The sequence below is a fragment of the Apium graveolens genome, chromosome 6 (assembly GCF_009905375.1).
Source record: "Apium graveolens cultivar Ventura chromosome 6, ASM990537v1, whole genome shotgun sequence".
NCBI lineage: Eukaryota > Viridiplantae > Streptophyta > Magnoliopsida > Apiales > Apiaceae > Apium > Apium graveolens.
The window spans coordinates 256340863-256359411 of NC_133652.1; the positions used below are offsets into that span (position 1 = coordinate 256340863).

Sequence of the window (18549 nt, forward strand, 5' to 3'; positions counted from 1 at the left end):
TGTACAGGATTCTGAGCAATTGCAATAGCCGACTTGTTGTCACAATAAAGGTCAGTTGGAGAGCTTTGTTCTTGGCCTAAATCAGCAAGCAATTTCTTCAACCATATTTCTTGATTTGCAATAGCTGCTAGGGAGATATATTCGGCCTCTGCGGTAGATTATACCACCACCTCTTATTTTTTAGCAGTCCAACAAATAACACCAGAACCAATTGTAAATACATAACCTGAAGTACTCTTCATGTCATCAACACTTCCAGCCCAGTCACTATTAGCGTAGCCATCTAGCTGAACTTCTTTTATGTCAACGTGGTAGTCATCCAACTTAACTCCTCCTGAATTTAAGTACCATATACCAATATCAGTTGTACCTTTTATGTACCTCAACACCCTCTTTGCAATTCCTATATGAACGTTACTTGGAGAACTTATGAACCTTGAAAGTAAATTAGTTGGAAACATCAGATCGGGTCTTGTTGTTGTTAAGTACAACAGGCTACCTACCAAGCTTCTATATGCAGAGGGATCCTCAAGCTTCTCACCATCATGCTTAGATATCTTCTCGTTTCGAGCCAAAGGAGTTGCTACTTCTTTGCATGATTCTAAATAAAATTTTTTGAGAATATCAATAGCATATTTTCGTTGAGAAATAAAAATACCTGAGTTGCATTGCTTTATTTTCATTCCAAGAAAATAGTTCATAGTACCAAGATCAGACATCTCAAACACATCTTGCATTTCCCTTTTGAAAGTAGCTAACATTTCTACATTTCTTCCTATCACCAACGTATCATCGACATTAAGAAATACCACCAGCTGCAAACTATCATTAATTTTCTTCAAATACAACGTAGCTTCATTTACGCTCCTCCGATATTCAAGCTCGATCAGATATGAGTCAATTCGGCTATACCATCTCTCCGGTGCTTACTTCAATCCATATAATGCTTTAAGGAGCCTGTACACTTTGTGCTCGTGTCCCACAACCTCAAAACCTTCTGGTTGTTGTACATATATTTCTTCTTGAAGTATGCCATTTAGAAAGGCTGATTTTACATCTAAATGATATACTTTCCATCCCTTTTGACCAGCAAGTACAAGAAGCAGTCTTATCATGTCATTCCTTGCCACCGGTGCAAATGTATCACCATAATCCACTCCAGCAACTTGAGAAAAACCTTTAACAACTAATCTGGCCTTGTGCTTATAAATTGAACCATCTGAATTGAATTTTGTCCGAAAAACCCATTTTACACCTATTGCCTTCTTACCTTTTGGTAGCTCGATTAACGTCCATGTTTTATTCCTCTCAATAGCATCAATTTCAACTTTCATCGCCTCAACCCATTCTGATTTTTGTGCAGCTTCTTTGTAAGATGTAGGCTCAACATGTACAAGATTACATCTCTCATACACATCAGACAGTGATTTCACCTTTAGCACCAGTGTGTCCGAAGTTCCTTCAACATCCAACAATGAGCTAACCTTAGGAACATGTTGAGTGGTAATCTGAACTCTTTATTTAAATCCCAATTCCAGTAAGAATGTTCATCAAAGTGCACATTTCTACTTGTCACAATTTTCTTTTCGCTCAAGCTATAAATTCTGTATCCTTTTGCTTCTGCTGGATAACCAATAAGTATACCTTTTTCATCTTTTTCATCAAGCTTCCCTCTTTTTACAGATGGCACATGAAGGTAGCATAAAGAGCCAAATATTCTGAGGTGTTTAGCTGAAGGTTTGTCACCAGACCATGCCTCTATCGGTGTTTTGCCCTCAACTGATTTTGTTGGTAATCGATTAAGCAAATAAACAGAGGTATTGACTGCTTCAGCCCATAAAAATTTTGGCAACTTCTTTTCAAATAACATGCACCTTGCCATCTCCATTAATGTTCTGTTTTTTCTTTCGGAGACTCCATTTTGCTGCGGTGAATAAGGGACCGTGAGCTGATGTACAATTCCAGCTTCTTCACAAAAAACCTTGAACTCTCTTGATATATACTCACCGCCATTATCAATTCTGAACACTTTAACCTTCTCCCCGCTTTGAGTTTCAGCCACATTTTTAAAGATTTTAAACACATGAAACACTTGTGATTTTGATTTTGGAAAATAAACCCATGTCATTCGGCTGAAATCATCAATAAATAAAGCAAAATAAACATTGTTTCTCAATGATGCTGTGCTCATAGGTCCACAAATATCCGAGTGAATTAGTTCTAACTTCCTAGTAGCTCTCTTTGCTATATTCTGAGGAAAAGATTTTCGATGATGCTTTCCAAGCTCACAGCTTTCACATATTTCATCGTTTGCTGTAATTTCAGACATATCTTCAACCATACCAGTTTCTTGCATAAATTTTAAGGACTTATAATTAAAATGACCATATCTTTTGTGCCAAACAATGCTCTCATCAATTTTAGCACTAAAAACATGACCTTCAACTATATCAAGCTTAAGATAGAAGCTATTACCATTCACCTTTAGTTTTGCTACTTCTATTCCATTTACGTAATAGATCACACAAAAATTATCTTTAAAGGAGACCTCATACCCATTTCTAACCATCTGAGCAACACTAAGAAGATTTTGATCTAAATCTGGAATGTAAAGAACATTATCTATAACTTTCGTACCTCGTTTTGTGTTAACTGTGACTGTTCCTTTTCCTTTTGCCTGCACAACTTCACCATTTCCCAGCTTTACCTTAGGCTGGACTGATTTGTCGATGAAGGTGAATATCGACATATATTTTGTCATGTGACTAGTACATCCACTGTCAATCAACCACATATTATGTTCATTGGGACTGAGTGCTTGTGAAGCCATGAATAAATGCTCATCATCATTTTTTTCTTCTGCAATTATGTTTGCGTTTTCCTGTGTTGGCTGTTGAGTTTGTTTCTTTTTAGCTCTGCAATACTTCTCATCATGACCCAATTTGTTGCAAAAATTACAACGGAAAGATGGTTTGTCTTTGTACCAACAGTCTTTATCAACATGATTTGTTCTTCTGCAATGAGAACACGCCAAAACTTTTCCCTTCCTAGAAGACCCTTCATATCTCCCTTTATAATTTGCTTGAAATGCTCCTTCAGTAGTTTCGTCGACTCTTATTGAGATCCGTTGCTCTTGTGCATGAAGCTTGCTGGTTATCTCCGCAATTGTCAGGTTTTGCAGATCACATGACTCCTCAATTGCAGAGATCTTGGCTTCAAACTTTTGAGGCACTGAAACCATGATTTTCTCAACTACCTTTTGATTTGTGAATGCCTCTCCCAGTAGCCTCACTTGATTTACAACATCCATTAACCTGCCAGAATAATCTTTGACAGATTCATCATCTTTCATCTTCATCAGTTCAAATTCTCTTTTTAAAGTGAGAAGCTTGACAGCTTTGACTCTGTTATTGCCTTCATACTCACCCTGAAGCTTTTGCTTTTCCCATACCTACTTAGGTGTTTCCAAGTCCATGATTTTAGTAAAAATCTGATCTGCAAGCGCAGAATGCAGGCAAGTGATAGCTTTGTCTTTCTTGAGTTTGTCCTCCTCATGTGTTCTCATCTGAGCTATTGTAGGATTTGCTCTCAACGGTGGTGGATCTGTCTCCGTTAACACAGCATTCCATAACCCTTGAGACTTCAAATAAAACTTCATCTTGACAGCCCATATGTGATAATGTTCACCATTAAACATTGGAATCAAAGAAATATTTCCAGAAGTCGACATTGTACACCAATCTCACTGTCACAGCCCATAGGAAGTAAGCTCTGATACCACTGTTAGCATATAGCAGAATACAAAGAATATCTTTTTCTTTGAAACTGAAGAAGGAAATGCATACAATTCACTAATCTGAGACTGCCTACACATATAAGCTAACATTAAACTAACTCTCCTATAAACAGGAACGAGTACTTCTATCTAAAACAAAACCTGGAAACATATCTAATCTGCTATTATTTAGGAACATATACCAGCTTAGACTAATTCAATAAGTCATGGCAAATTCTCATAAATATCTATTTACGATCCTAACAAAGTTCTCTTCTGCGGTTGAGAAATTCAAGGGGTAGTGAGGCTTCTTCGGTTGGATCACTTTAGGCGTGGGTTTTCTGCTGTTAATCCACATTATCCATATTTTTTACTTGTTTTTAATACCTGTCCTTCGTCAGTACTACATGCAGAGTTAGCAACAACCATGTAAAGAGAGTTACATGTATAAGTCAAACATAAGAAAATCTTACAAAAACTCATGTGTTTATGTTATAAAAATTTGATAAAATGGCAAGACTTTCAGCAATTTAACTAGAAGGATACTATGGTGTTTACTGTAATACCCTAGTAACCACTGGAGTGCCAATATAAGGTTTGATATCTCCTCAAGCAATCTAGAAAGCATCCTTTCTGTAACCAATAAGAATTATTAATTTTAAAAATATTAAGTTAATTCTGGTAATGAATATCCATTTATAGTAATGGTATTTCTTATATGAATAAATTGTAGCCAGAAAGACACACATGTAGGCCATTACAGACATATTAGATCCTAGCTTTCACACGTAATAGGTCCGCAGTTAATCTAAGGCTTGTGGTAGGAGGAACTCAGAGGTCCCTTTTGCAGTTTACAAGTTAAAGGATTGTTATTCCAAAAACTAGTAGCATGGATACCAGATTTCAGTGTTTGCCAGTTTAAAAAGAAAATTATTATTTTGACAACGGTCAAGTACAAAAACTTATTTAATCATGCACTACATGCTTCCACTAGGACTAGAACCCCCAACCTCTCGCTTAAGATTGACCAAAAGCCCTACAAGCCAAAGACTAAACTACAGCAAGTCTATATGCGAAGCTTTTGAAAGGGGCTTAAAATCATTTGTTCAAGCAAAGTTTTAACTTAGCAGTATCAATTTATTCTATAGCACTTATAAGGAATGCATCATAACTGCTTACATATATTAACATCAGAAATTTAAGACTCTAAAAAGAATAAACAAAAGGAAATAAGGTGTCTGTAAAAATCATACAAGACGGAATTCGATACCATGGTAACAAGACACTGAGAAAAGTTCTCATGTGATTGCACAATATGTTATTTTTTCCCTTTTAAGAAAAAAGCGGATGTTATATGAGCTTCTACTTCGACATAATCCTAAAGAAAGGCCTTATATATAATGAAATGTTCAGTCACCTGGCACAGATACAAATTGTAGAGTAAGTGAGTAACATGCAAATAGATTATAATGTTTTCGTTGGTCTAAAATTTTAAAGGGCATAAAGAAAAGAGGCACAAAGCACTAACAGGAGCTTTTCTTTCCACTGCCTTTTCGAGGAGTGATTATTGACTAGAGGGTAACACATGCAATCTTATAAAAAGAATGGGCACAGTAGATTCTCTCCTTCAGAGGTAGGCTCGTTGACAAGTACAGTAAACATTATAGAACACCGAACACATTAAACTAGATTTGCTACTATCCTGACTTCTTATTTCAGTCTGGTCTTGAATTTTTAATATATTAGAAAACAATAGAAAATAATATCCAGAATAATTTTTCACCCCTTTAACACAGCTAAATTACATACCATTTTTAATACTACTGCATGAATTTCAGTTTAAAAAATCACTTAGTTTTATAAATAGCATCCAACTGAAAGTAGGCTTAATAATAATGGGATTGTTGAATTAGCAAAAATAAAAAAATAAAGATATTCATATTGCAACAGTTTCAAGGGATCGGAAAAAAGCATTAAGATGGTACCTTGTCACGAATTCGCATGCTCATCACAGGAACGCCTGAAATAAAGATTGTGTGGTAGTTTCTAGCTATTGCGATATAATCTGCAGCCCCGACCTGATGATACAAGTAACTCATAAAAAGGAAGAAACCCTGGTAGAATATGGAACTTAACAAATACAAAGTTTATGCACCTAGAAAAGCGATAAGTTGCTAACACGTTAGGTGGGTGAAAAAAAACTGAAGTACAAAACAATTATATTTTTCATTGAAAGTATGTCATGTAAATACAATAAAATTTTATCTGACCTATATGCTAATTTTTAGAATACAATTTATTACGTTCGAAAGCTTTCACGGTGTAATTTTATGACAACAAGGTACATCTTGTTATATTTGTGATATTAAAATATCAAGACAGTAACTACACATTAAAATCAGTATTAGTTTTGTTATGTTTCATACTTTTTCCTAATTCAGACAATTTCTATAACTTAAAAATGAATCTCTCATTTTTCCATAGATCAAAATTAGTCATTTTCTTCAGGATACATGGCTAAAAGGTAATTACTGTAGACAAAATACTGAGATGAAAAAAATTAGCATCGTACCGGGCGCCCGCATAGATATTCGAAGCAGAAGCGTGCAACTCCATTACAACATTCAGGAACTTCCAAGGTTCTACATACTCAGAACACAAACCATCAAAATGTATAGTGCATTTGCAGCATAAGTACTGTGATCAACAGGTACCTTCCAAACATCACGTGGACTGTACTGGATGTGATATTTCCACCGTATTTTGATGTGGTTTTACCCCACATGCGGTCGAAATTCTCGATAGAACTGTCGTTGAGAGGCCAGAAGTAGTGGACCTGCAGATATTTGATAAAATTATCAAGTTTATATCATATATCAACAATATATCTGCTTAAAACTTACAAGTAATTTATGTGTCTTAAACTATAAAACAGCAAGGATTCAACTGGCGCATTATGCAGGAAATTAAGCATATCAAAAGGGAATGCATTTGAGATACATTTAAACATACAATTCTCCGAATAAATGAATAATGAGTGTCTGCTTTAAAGATGAACAGAGTATGATATTTTAAAGATAAGATATTTGAATTCTTCCTTACTACTTACTAGCAATGTAATCTTTCAGGCAGAATTAAATTGGGCACTGTATGTTCATTGTGTTGGAAAAGATGTAACTGAAAAAGTAGTGACAGAGGGAGTTAAAGAGGTTAGATTCTCAAAAATCTATACAAAACAGAACTCCTACCAAAATCTCGCTGCATTTCGATTCTGTCTTTTAAAGTTTTAATGTTAATTGGGCATTTTCAAATACCAATTAACTTAATCGCATATTAAAAAGTAACGTCTGTGTCCAGATTGGTATAATTCTAAACATAGGGCAATGAGTCATGTTTCATGTGAGATTATTGGGCAAAGCGATTATTTACAATGCTTGGATTTTCAGAGTTATTTCATATGCAGCTATGGTATAATAATCAAGCAGCGCTTCACATTGTTTCTCAAGATAAAATAGAAGGATGAGTAATCCTTGTATAAGTATAGTAATCCCCACATTAAGAATAGACTTCATTAATATGAAAGTGATTTTGATATTGATTTGGGTCTCCTATACGGGTTGTGATCCATAAATCTTTTCTCCCTTCTGCAGTTGGGTAACCATTGGGGTAGTGGGTCTTCTGCGGCTAATCCACCCAAGCTATCTACTTCACGTTTTTGTTCCATAAATCATTATTCTAACTAGTTATCCTGCATCAGGACTAGAATGGTACCAGTACAAAGGTATGTAAATATCTTTGATGGCGTAAGCATAGTATCAATTTGAACTTAAAGGAGGTACATAGGCATTCATCTCGTTGCTTTATCTTTAAAGAACCAAGAAAGTGCTGTCTAAAAGGAGAAAATTAGTTCATACTAAACAGTAACACTAGTTATACGACACCATAAAGATATCGATCTATTCCTGTATGGCTGCATTCCGTCTAATGATTCTAAAACTACTCTATCTACAATACCAGAAACAGAAAGACCCGGATATCCAACATTGATTTGAAAGAGCAGGATACGTGCCTTCCCAACAACATAATACAGTTCTATTTGCACAAGAGTCTTATCTCATATAGAGAAAACACACTAGAGTGTAAATCTGTCTGAACATTCTGATTACATAGTCACATTTACCCCATAACTATACATGTGTAATCTTTTTTAGTACTTGGATTTATGCTCCTTGACTACTTATAGAACGAATATGACTGATTCCACCTGTTCACTTCTAAGGGTCCTCACTCTCCTATTTTCTTGGAAATCAGTTTACTAAACTACGAAAAACAAAACAGACAAACTGGCCATCAATCAACACACACACACAGAGATCAGTTAATCCATTCATGAGTATACAACAGGAAGATTGGAACTGTATTTTTCTAAAACTAACCTGGTCTGTGGATCTTTGTGCTATGAGACGGCGATAATCGATTTCACTTCCTATGAGGACATTGTTACAATGTTCCTCCAACTTCGCCAGCAATTTTAGAAAGATCCCACGCTGCATTCCATCCTGATTGCACAAATAAAATTTCCAGAATATCAGCAATAAATACAGAGGACTGCCAAAAGAGTTTGCAATCAGGGAGAGGCAGACACAGAAGACCTAAAGACGCTCTCTAAGATTGACAGACAAGAAACATTGCTAAGTTTTAAAATATAGAATAGCAATTCAAGTTTACAAATGGAGTTAAATAACTCGGTAAAAGCAGAGTATTCAAGCTTTGCATAAAATTTAAGTGTGCACCTGGTTCAACTCCTGAGGTGCTCGGTTACTGGTGGCAACAAGAACAGTCCCGGTGCTCAGCAATCTTCTTAGAATTCCAGATAAGGCCACAATAGCAAACACATCAACAGTCTGTAATAAAAAGGAAGAAAATTTAAGCAAAACAATTAATAAAGAAAAACCTTTAGACAATATTATGGGTGTCACCTGTATTTCGTCAAAACACAGAATGCTAGCTCCCCTTTGATCTCCCTGGCAGTTAACAAGAAATTTATCTGCAACAGCCGGAAGAATGTTTTTGATCTGTACCTCTTGCTTATACCTTTCTTCCTCAGCTACCCATTCTTTGACATTTGAGTCAACAGGGAGATTCCGAATCCAACTAGCAATGCTCGACTTTAAAGACTTTTCTTCCACTTGCTTCTTCCAAATTTTATGCATATGTTCATTAATTTCAAGCATGGCCTACAGATTGAAATCAACAATCAGCTTTGCAGAAATAACAAGATTTAAAATATATAAGTAACTTTTAAGGAGTATGAGACTCTAAGTGTCAGAATGATTGATGGAAGAAAAGTACGACTAAAGATAATCCTCTACCAAGAAGATAATGAAAGGGATAACTGAAGAATTTCAGACTGTACACACGCTCTACAACTTGAATATTAATCAACACGCATAACTGAACTCATGCAACTCTTTTTAATTGCAAAATATGAAGCTGGTCAAGCGCCTTTATTGTTGCTAGACCAATATAATTCAGGACATGAGTTTGAATAGTCCAAGGGTACTTCAGAATCAAAATTTCTAGATGAAGTCTTCAGTTAGTTTGCCTAATGGTCAAGTCTCAACATTATTACTTGAAATGGAGATGTCCGCAAGCACAGCCCTTTGTTTACAAAGGCACAAAGTTTTGGTACGTTTAGAGTTTTGTTTTCCTAATTAATAAATGACCTTCAAGGGTTTTTGAAATTCTAGGTATCTCTGCATGATACAAATACAATCTAACCCCAGGCAGTGAGCATTAAACGCTAAAAGAGCTACTAACATAATCCTTTTTTCCGGAAAATAAGTTTTCCCTTCTTATCTCAAAAATAGCCCAACTCACTCCACTCAATTCTTTTGCTGCTTTTTAGAATTTCAATCAAGAACAGAAAAACATATGGGTGCTACCTATGGTTTCATGACTATATATTAGACGGCAAAACTTTTCCTAACTCGATCGTGGGATTCCCAAAAGTCATTGACTCATTGCATGTTAACCCTCATTTAGGATTACGTAGTTAAAGATTCATTTTATTGATGTGAATTAGTTTTGAAAAAGATGGAGGAAATATAACATTTTTCTTTTATAATTTCTTTCCAGTGAGACATCTTAGAAATTTTTTGTTAAGTTTTTGAGGCTCAAATTCTTCTGTAGAGAACACATTCCTATAGTGGATGTTATTGTTATAGGTAAATATATGTAAATCCAGAGGAAGAAAGAGTTGTTATCGGGATAGTAATCGAACATAAACATAGGCAGGAATTATAAATAAAAACCCATTTCCATCTTGAAACCAGAAATCATCCCAGTCAACCATAAAAGAGAGGAAAAGAACTTGGGCGGAGTACATATAAAAGACAATATATGACAGGAAGACCAAAAATTACTCACTTCATGAAAGTGAAACCTCCTCCGATGTTTGACAATTCCTTCGGTGGCACTATAAAACATATCCATTAGCATTGTCTTTCCTGCAAGATGCACGAAATATCTTCAGGTCTGCTTAGACATTCGAATGTTTAGTTTGTTCGATAAATGCAGAAACACCTAAATAAAGTACATGAAATGTTGGTAACTGTTCATGCTAAATTCTTTAAACAAATCATAAACAAATGAGGGGGAAGCAACACTGAAGTTTCCAAATCCAATCTAGGGTGGCTGCAAGAGCATATCTTTGACTAAAATACACTATGCTCCCTAACCTAAACATGGACTTGGAGCTTTACAGCCTAACGTTTGAAATGTGAAATACTGCACCCCAAATAACTTTGCAAGACATTGCATACCAAGCATTTTATATTTCAAAACTGTAACTTTGTACAATTTCAGCTTAAATCTTATACGGCTTGGGGCATTGCAACCCACTAAATAAAAATTACATCCTTATTGACTGCTGAGTATGCATTTTAGATTTAGGGGTGCATAAATCTCAGAAAATGTGAACTTCAGGGTGCAACTTGTAATGTATATTAAGGTGTAGCCTATCATGAAAGGGATGGAAGAGAAACAAACCACTTCCAACGTCCCCATAAATATACAGTCCTTTAGGAGCTGCAGGAAGATTGGGACGGCGACCGCTCAGTGAATCCAACTTCCTCTCTCTGTTAAGGTATGAAACCCATTTACCTACTCCAGGTTCCATTTTTTGAGCTTTTCCCCTGAGTCAAAGAAAATTCCACTAGTATAATAATCAAAATATGTACCAAGAATCCTTCTTATAAAAGTTTCTAATGTAAGTTAATGGCTAAAAATTTATAATCCAGACTACTCAATGCTTAGTTAATATAAGTGAGCAGATAGGAGAGGAGTATAATTCTAATCAGAGTATTTGAGTTCTCCTTGGTGTTACAACATATATATAGATTTCAGTTTTTGACTGCATTCACAATGAATTAATAGCCTGTTTAAGAACTTGGATTTGTTTTGAAATTCTAGATTTGGTCAAATGACAGGTTTGGATAACCAAATAAACTTGAAAATGGATTTCATTTCAAATCCAAGATATTAAAATATTAGTGTAAAATAAGAATTTGAAATGACAGCTCAATTTTCATATTTCATGTCATTTATACTCCATTATAAAATGAAATATATGTTCCTAAGTGCAATCTAATGTTAATTGATTTTAAAAAACAAGATCAAGGCTATAAAAGAAGTTCAAATCACCCTTCTTACACTGAATTGTAACTAAAACTCCCAAAAAATAGTCTAAAACCCTTGTATCCTGAAATTTGAATTGAATAATTATGGAAAACATTTGCACCCTGTACCGGGCCTAATTCTAGATAATTTGAATTACTATTTAAAAAATTCAAATAGACTTTACCATAATCTATGAAGGATAAACTCTCTGCTTAGAGTAACTTTAGATAGTGTTTATCATCTAAATGGTCATCGTTTCATGGACTCTATTTGCTGTTTGATACTATAGCTTCTGTTCCGAGCTCATTGAATGCTAAATTTAATTTCAAAAGGACTTCATAAAAATTCAAGCTATTTTATATTAAAACAAGTTATCACTCTGAGTTAGCTCACTTTGATACTGAATAGCTGTTCCAATTTGTTAATTCCAAGTATAGGTTCGTGTTGTCATCGACCTAGTACTTATTTCGGTTTAGATGATTATTGTGCAACTATTTCTCCAGTTTCTTCGACTTAAATATTAGGAATAAAAACCTCAGGAAATGAGAAAAATGTAATAGTGATCTAAATCATTATTTCTAGTCCTCCCAACAACTACATATCTACAAGAAGCAGTAAACAAATAATTTAGTATTTAATACGTATTTAATAGAACTTACCAAGACATCAAATTTTCGAAAATTCTGCTCCGGCTCTTCTTAACTGATGCCATTGCACCTCCTTCTTGCTTGAACTCAGCTTCCTTCACTAAAATTCTACGCCGTTCGTTCTCTCTGGTCTCTTCCCATTTGCTCAAACTTACCTAGGAAAGATGCAGAACATAAGAAAAGTAATACTGGCCTCATAAAGAACAGTTCTCGGAGTTTAAACCCACATGGTATTCCTCCATCTCCTTATCATATTGCTCCAGTTTTTTGACCAAATTTTCAAGCTCGGAAGCAATAGTTTCCTGGTAAGGATCATATTGAAGCTTTCCTTGATCAACGAGAGACTTATATTGTGTAAGAGGTCCTGCACAACACCAAAGACTTATAAAACAGCTCAGAAACAGAAGAATATGATAATTATAAAAAAAAAAAAATGCTTCTGTGTTATCTTAACTGGACTCTAGCTCACTAACCAGAAACTTAAATTCAGTAATGGCTTGATTCAATCATACTTAAAATTAATTAAAATCACAAACAATCATGATAACACACAAACAACCTCCAGAGAAGGAGCCCGCGCCATATGATAAAATTAAATATATGAGGAAGAAGAAAATAACGAAAAAGTAGTGCAGGGGTAGAAGAGTATTTTGAGACAGGGGGCAAAGGACAGGTAAGTAATTTAGCAAGAGAGAAGAGAAAAAGATAAAGAGGGGAGAAAGAAGAGGGATCAGGATATCGAAAGAGAAGTGAAAAGTGCGAGTTTATACTTAATTCTCAGGAGACACAGAGCCTCTCGAATGCTTCGGGTTGTATTGGATTAGTGTAATTGGTTCAGTGCAACTATTCTTATAAATTAGTTATTAGTTACCATTAATAGCAGTTGAGTTGAGCAGTTGTGTGTTAATTTGTTGTTATTGTGTGAGTTATCAGTATTTAGTTCTAGCACAACCACATTAGCAAAAGCCGAAACGAGTTAGAGTTCTAGCACAACCACATTAGCAAAAGCCGAAACGAGTTAGAATGCGTGATACATCAGTAAATCACAACTTCAAGCAACTAGTATATTTATGCTTATAAATTTCTCCCAGAAAACAGTTATAAAATAATTGTGACTTCAAAATTAGTTTTCTATGAATAGAAGAACCTCAAACACTGTAAAAGAGATAATGTTTATCTTTCTGTAATGTTTATCATTTGTGTAGAGTCATAGTCATATGTAATCTCTATCGTGTAATTAGGAGTATAAAGATACCAACGATAAACCGATAATAAAATGCAGGCTAAAACATTCGTTTTACATGGTATCAGACTTCTTCTAATCTTGGGACCTTAAATGGCATCTTCCTCTTCCTCTTCTTCTTCTAATCTTGGGACTGTAATGGCATCTTCCTCTCTATCTGCTTCTATTCTTAATGTCAATATCACTGATTTTGTCACAGAAAAACTTGACATGACCAATTACCTTACTTGGTCATATCTTTTCAAGCCTATTCTGGATATATATGATCTAAAAGATCATATCTCCGCACAACCTACTATTCCTGAGCAAACTATTCCTTCTTCGGATAAAACAACATCACTCCCTAATCCTGAATTTTTAGCTTGGTCTAAGATAAAATAATATTCAGTTGGATTAATGCCACGGTGAAGCGTGAAGTCCTTCCTCTTCTCTATCATTCTAGTACTGCATCTGATGCATGGTTGGCTTTGGAATCTCACTTTCTTGACAAGTCTACAGCCAGGGAACTTCAACTCAAATTCACTTTAAATAAGTTAGTCAAAGGTACTCTTTCAATTGACGAATATTGTCAACGTCTTAAGGAAATCGCTGATGCTCTCGCTGCAATCCAGCAGCCTCTCACTGATCGTGAACAAGTGAGTCGTATATTACAAGGACTTCCATCTTCGTATGAGTCTATTATAACTGTTGCTAGTAATCAGAAACCATCTCCTACATTTGCGGAATTATGGACTATGCTCTTGAGTCACGAATCTCGGCTTGCCAATCTTGATTCTCTTTCTTCTGTAACTCCTGCAACAGCTCTTGTTACAACTCAGTCTTCCGAAAATTATTCAACTTCTCATCCAGGCTTATCTTCTAATGTACAACGTGGTAGGGGTGGTTACCGTGGTCGTGGTCGAGTCAATCGTGGTAAAAGTCGTGGCTCTTTTTCTCCTGCATCCTCTTATTATAATTCAGGGCGTGGTGGTATTTTGGGACCTTCTCCTCTTTTTCCTTCACAAAATCGATTTAGCGGCACAAGCTATTCTTGTGGTGGTTTTGGACACATTGCTGCAAATTGTTCAATGCGCTCTACTGGATCACAATCAGATATTGCAAATTCATTTGCAGGTCTCACAATGGAAGACTCTTTTGATCCCTCGTGGTACCTTGATACTGGAGCATCATCTCATATGACAAATAATCCCGGTAAGCTTGTTTCTTTATGTCCTTCTGTATCGAATTTATTGATGATTATTCTCGCTTTTGCTGGTTGTATCCTATGCATCACAAGTCTGACACACTCAATTGTTTTTGAACATTCAAATTACATGTTGAGAAATTTTTTTCTTGTGATATTAAATTTTTTGGCTCAGATAATGGTGGTGAGTTTATAAGTAATAATTTTACTCAATATCTTCGTGATCATGGAATTTTCTTTCAATCTTCTTGTCCTCATACACCACAGCCGAATGGGGTGGCCGAGAGAAAGCATAAACATATTTCTGAGATGGGTAGAACATTGTTAGCTCATTCTTCGGCGCCTTTATCATTATGGGTCGAAGCTTTTCAGACCTCTGTCTACTTGATTAACAGGTTGCCAACACCCGTTCTACAAAATGTGTCTCCTTTTCAAGTTGTGTTTAATAAACTACCTAATTATTCTTTGCTGAAAGTTTTTGGATGTTTATGTTTTCCCAATCTCAGTGTATATAACTCTAATAAATTAGAGTCTCGTTCCACTCCGTGTATTCTTCTAGGTTATAGTCCACATCAAAAAGGGTATAGATCCATGGCTATAGCAACTGGACGAGTCTATGTCAGTAGGCATGTGAGATTTAGTGAAACAATATTTCCTTATGCAATGAAGTCCATGACTTCTCATTCAGCAGCTCCAACTCCTGTATCACGGTCACGAAAACCAAAAAAATCCGATATTCCAAGTACACCATTGTCTTTATCTACCCCTGCAATACCACCTATTATACAATTATCTTCACCATCGTATTCTCCATCATGTTCTACATCCAGTGACCAAAGTCCTTGTTTACCACCATCTCCTCCGAGATTAAACACACATTCTCCTCCGCGATTAAACACACATCATATGCAAACACGGAGCAAAGATGGAATTCATAAACCCAAAACCCAATTTTCCTTAATGGCAACCTCTTATGATTCTCCCTTAACCGAACCTCGCACTTTCAGAGATGCACTAAAGAACTCTAATTGGCGTACAGCAATGGCAGATGAATTTAATGCACTTATTGAAAATAAAACCTGGACTCGTTCCCCGTTGTGCTAATATGAATGTTATTGGTTGTAAATGGGTGTTTCGACTTAAACAAAAGGTTGATGGCACCCTCGACAGATACAAGGCGCGCTTGGTTGCAAAAGGTTATACACAACAACCGGGTGTAGATTTTTCTGAAACCTTTAGTCCAGTGGTACGTCACTCTACTAAACGTCTTGTTCTTGCTCATGCTGTTTCTCATAATTGGCCAGAAAGGCAACTAGATGTTAAAAATGCGTTTCTTCATGGCAAGTTACAAGAAACTGTTTACATGAGTCAGCCTCCTGGTTTTGTTGATAAAAGGTTCCCAGACTATGTGTGTAAATTACAGAAATCTATATATGGTCTTAAGCAGGCACCTCGTACATGGTTTCAACGATTTAGCAGCTTTCTTATTGCTTTTGGTTTTCGGAGTAGTACATCTGATTCATCAATGTTTGTCTACCATACTGCTACAACATGCCTGATATTACTTGTTTATATTGATGACATCTTGTTAACCGGTTCTGATTCACACTTTAGTTCTAATTTCATAGACACGCTTAAGCTTGAATTTGCTATGACTGATATGGGACCTTTACATTACTTTCTTGGCATAGAAGTGACTCGATCCTCTAATAACATGTTTTTATCTCAACGCCGTTATGCTACTGAACTTCTTTCCAAGGCCAACATGTCCCAGTGTAAACCTGTTATGACGCCTATATATGATTCAAAATTATCTGCATCTGATGGCATTTTTTTAGAGAATGCCACTGAATATCGAAGTCTTCTTGGTGGACTTCAGTACCTTACTTTGACTCGTCCGGACATTTCTTATGCGGTTAACAGTCTTTGTCAATTTATGCACAAACCCACCACTACTCATTTACAAGCTATCAAGAGAGTTCTACGTTACGTTGCTGGGACATTGGATCATGGTCTTTACATTAATCCTTCAAAGTCTGAAGATCTTATCGTTTTTTCTGACTCCGATTGGGCTAGTTGTCCCGATACTAGACGATCCACAACAGGTGCAGCTTTTTTCTATTCCGGTGTTCTTGTCTCTTGGCTATCTCGAAAGCAACACACTGTATCCAGATCAAGTACAGAAGCTGAGTATCGTGCAGTTGCGAGTAGTGTTGCAGAGTTGTCATGGTTGTGCAATGTTCTCAGGGAACTTGGCACACCTCTGCAAAAACCACCTATGCTTTTATGTGATAATGTGAGCACTATCTATTTGACAGCCAATCCTATATATCATGGGCGCATTAAACATTTGGAAATTGATTTTCATTTTGTTTGTGAGCGGGTGGCAAGTGGTGCTATTCAGATTCGTTATGTAGTAGCAGATGTTCTGACCAAGTCATTGCCAGTTCATCAGTTTCAGCATAAGCTTCACGTCCGGTTCAGCTTGAGGAGGAATGTAAAAGAGATAATGTTTATCTTTCTGTAATGTTTATCATTTGTGTAGAGTCATAGTCATATGTAATCTCTTTCATGTAATTAGGAGTATAAAGATACCAACTATAAACCGATAATAAAATGCAGGCTAAAACATTCGTTTTACAAACACTTGGCTCTGATCATTCGATTATCGTGCTTACAAATTTACAATCAACGGAAACTGAACTAAGCATTAACAATTCATCAACATCAAAGTATAACCGTTCCCACAATTCAGCCAATTAAAAGTATATATCTATCTATAATCAATCAATCGAGCATTTCATTGAAATTCAGTACAATCTTACAAAAAAACGCAACAAATTAAACATAATTCAACAATGTGTATGTGTGTGCGCGGGATAGAGAGAGAGAGAGAGATGTACCTGGGCGTTTGGGGAGAGGGTTGGGATTATTGTGAGGAGAGCAATAAAAACGAAATGCAGTAGAGAGAGATTGATGAGAGCGAAATCGAAACCCTAGAGAGAGAAAGCGAGAAAGCCTTGCCATCTTTTTTTGGGGATTTTTTTTTTATCAAAAAAAAACAACGAGGCTTTGAATCAAATGTAGTAGTTGCGTAGCGCCAAGTCGCCAACCTTTTGTTACATGCAGGAGGACGGGAAGGAATGAGTGACGTGGCCAACTGTGCTGCCATAAGCTTTTGTCATTTCTTTAGGCCTAACTTTTGGTAGCTTACAAAAAAACACTTTTATTTAGTAGGTTTTAAACAATCCACCAACATTTTTTCATACCATAATTTCAATTTGAAGTTCTTATATTAAGTTTCAAAAAGTTAAAATATTATTATACTCATCCGTCACAGTTATATTGTCCATCTTCCTTTTTCATGAATTTTTAAACGCATATTAAATATAACTCCATTTTTATTTTTTAAAATTCATTTTATGAATAAAATTTTAAAATCTAAACTTGTATTCAAAAGAAAATTTAAAAAAATGAAATACAGAGATATGTTTAATATGTGCATAAAATACGGGTGAAAAATAAAATGGGCAAGAAAAGCATGACGAGGAAATATTTTACACTCTACCCGCATCCAATCCAATTGTTAATATTTTCTAAAATAACATATATTTTTCTTAATCTTAGTATATGTTATTTACCTATTCATTTTCTCTCATCTATTCTTTACCTTTCTTAATTTTTGCGGGTCAGTATTATTGATTAAATGGAACGGAGGAGGAAGTATTAAATTAGCCTAAATATATTAAATCGGATTTATTTGTATTATATATATAAATTTAAATAAATATGATATTACGAGGACATAAAGATTCAATTGGGTAGAGCTCGGGCTCAATAATAGATTATACAAGATTAAATTATCAATAAACTAAGTGATTACGACTTATTTACAAAATTATAATTATACAATAAAACTTTTATCAAAAAAATTAAAATAAACATGCACATTTTAAATACCGAAATTGATAAAATAATGTAAAATTCTCTCTGTTTCATTTTTTTATCCATCAATCAAAAT

At 35.3% G+C, this 18549-nt stretch overlaps 1 protein-coding gene across 3 annotated transcripts in view; it reads right to left on the minus strand.

The window, feature by feature from the left end:
• The window catches only part of LOC141667150 (uncharacterized), a 31545-nt gene extending 13840 nt beyond the window's left edge, over positions 1-17705 (minus strand). The window contains exons 1-12 of one of the 3 annotated variants that reach the window (XM_074473538.1): positions 17432-17705; positions 12330-12466; positions 12115-12257; positions 10826-10971; positions 10205-10284; positions 8755-9012; positions 8569-8679; positions 8212-8334; positions 6490-6611; positions 6348-6417; positions 5761-5853; positions 3957-4408 (exon numbers count right to left, since the gene is read on the minus strand). In XM_074473538.1, coding sequence (XP_074329639.1) covers positions 4343-4408; positions 5761-5853; positions 6348-6417; positions 6490-6611; positions 8212-8334; positions 8569-8679; positions 8755-9012; positions 10205-10284; positions 10826-10971; positions 12115-12257; positions 12330-12466; positions 17432-17555 — 1473 coding nt within the window. In that variant the 5' untranslated portion in view covers positions 17556-17705 and the 3' untranslated portion in view covers positions 3957-4342. Of the gene's footprint in view, positions 1-3956; positions 4409-5760; positions 5854-6347; positions 6418-6489; positions 6612-8211; positions 8335-8568; positions 8680-8754; positions 9013-10204; positions 10285-10825; positions 10972-12114; positions 12258-12329; positions 12467-17431 lie in introns of those variants that run through there. The other 2 variants (XM_074473536.1, XM_074473537.1) reach the window with 2 other exon arrangements.
• Between the last annotated feature and the right edge of the window lie 844 nt (positions 17706-18549).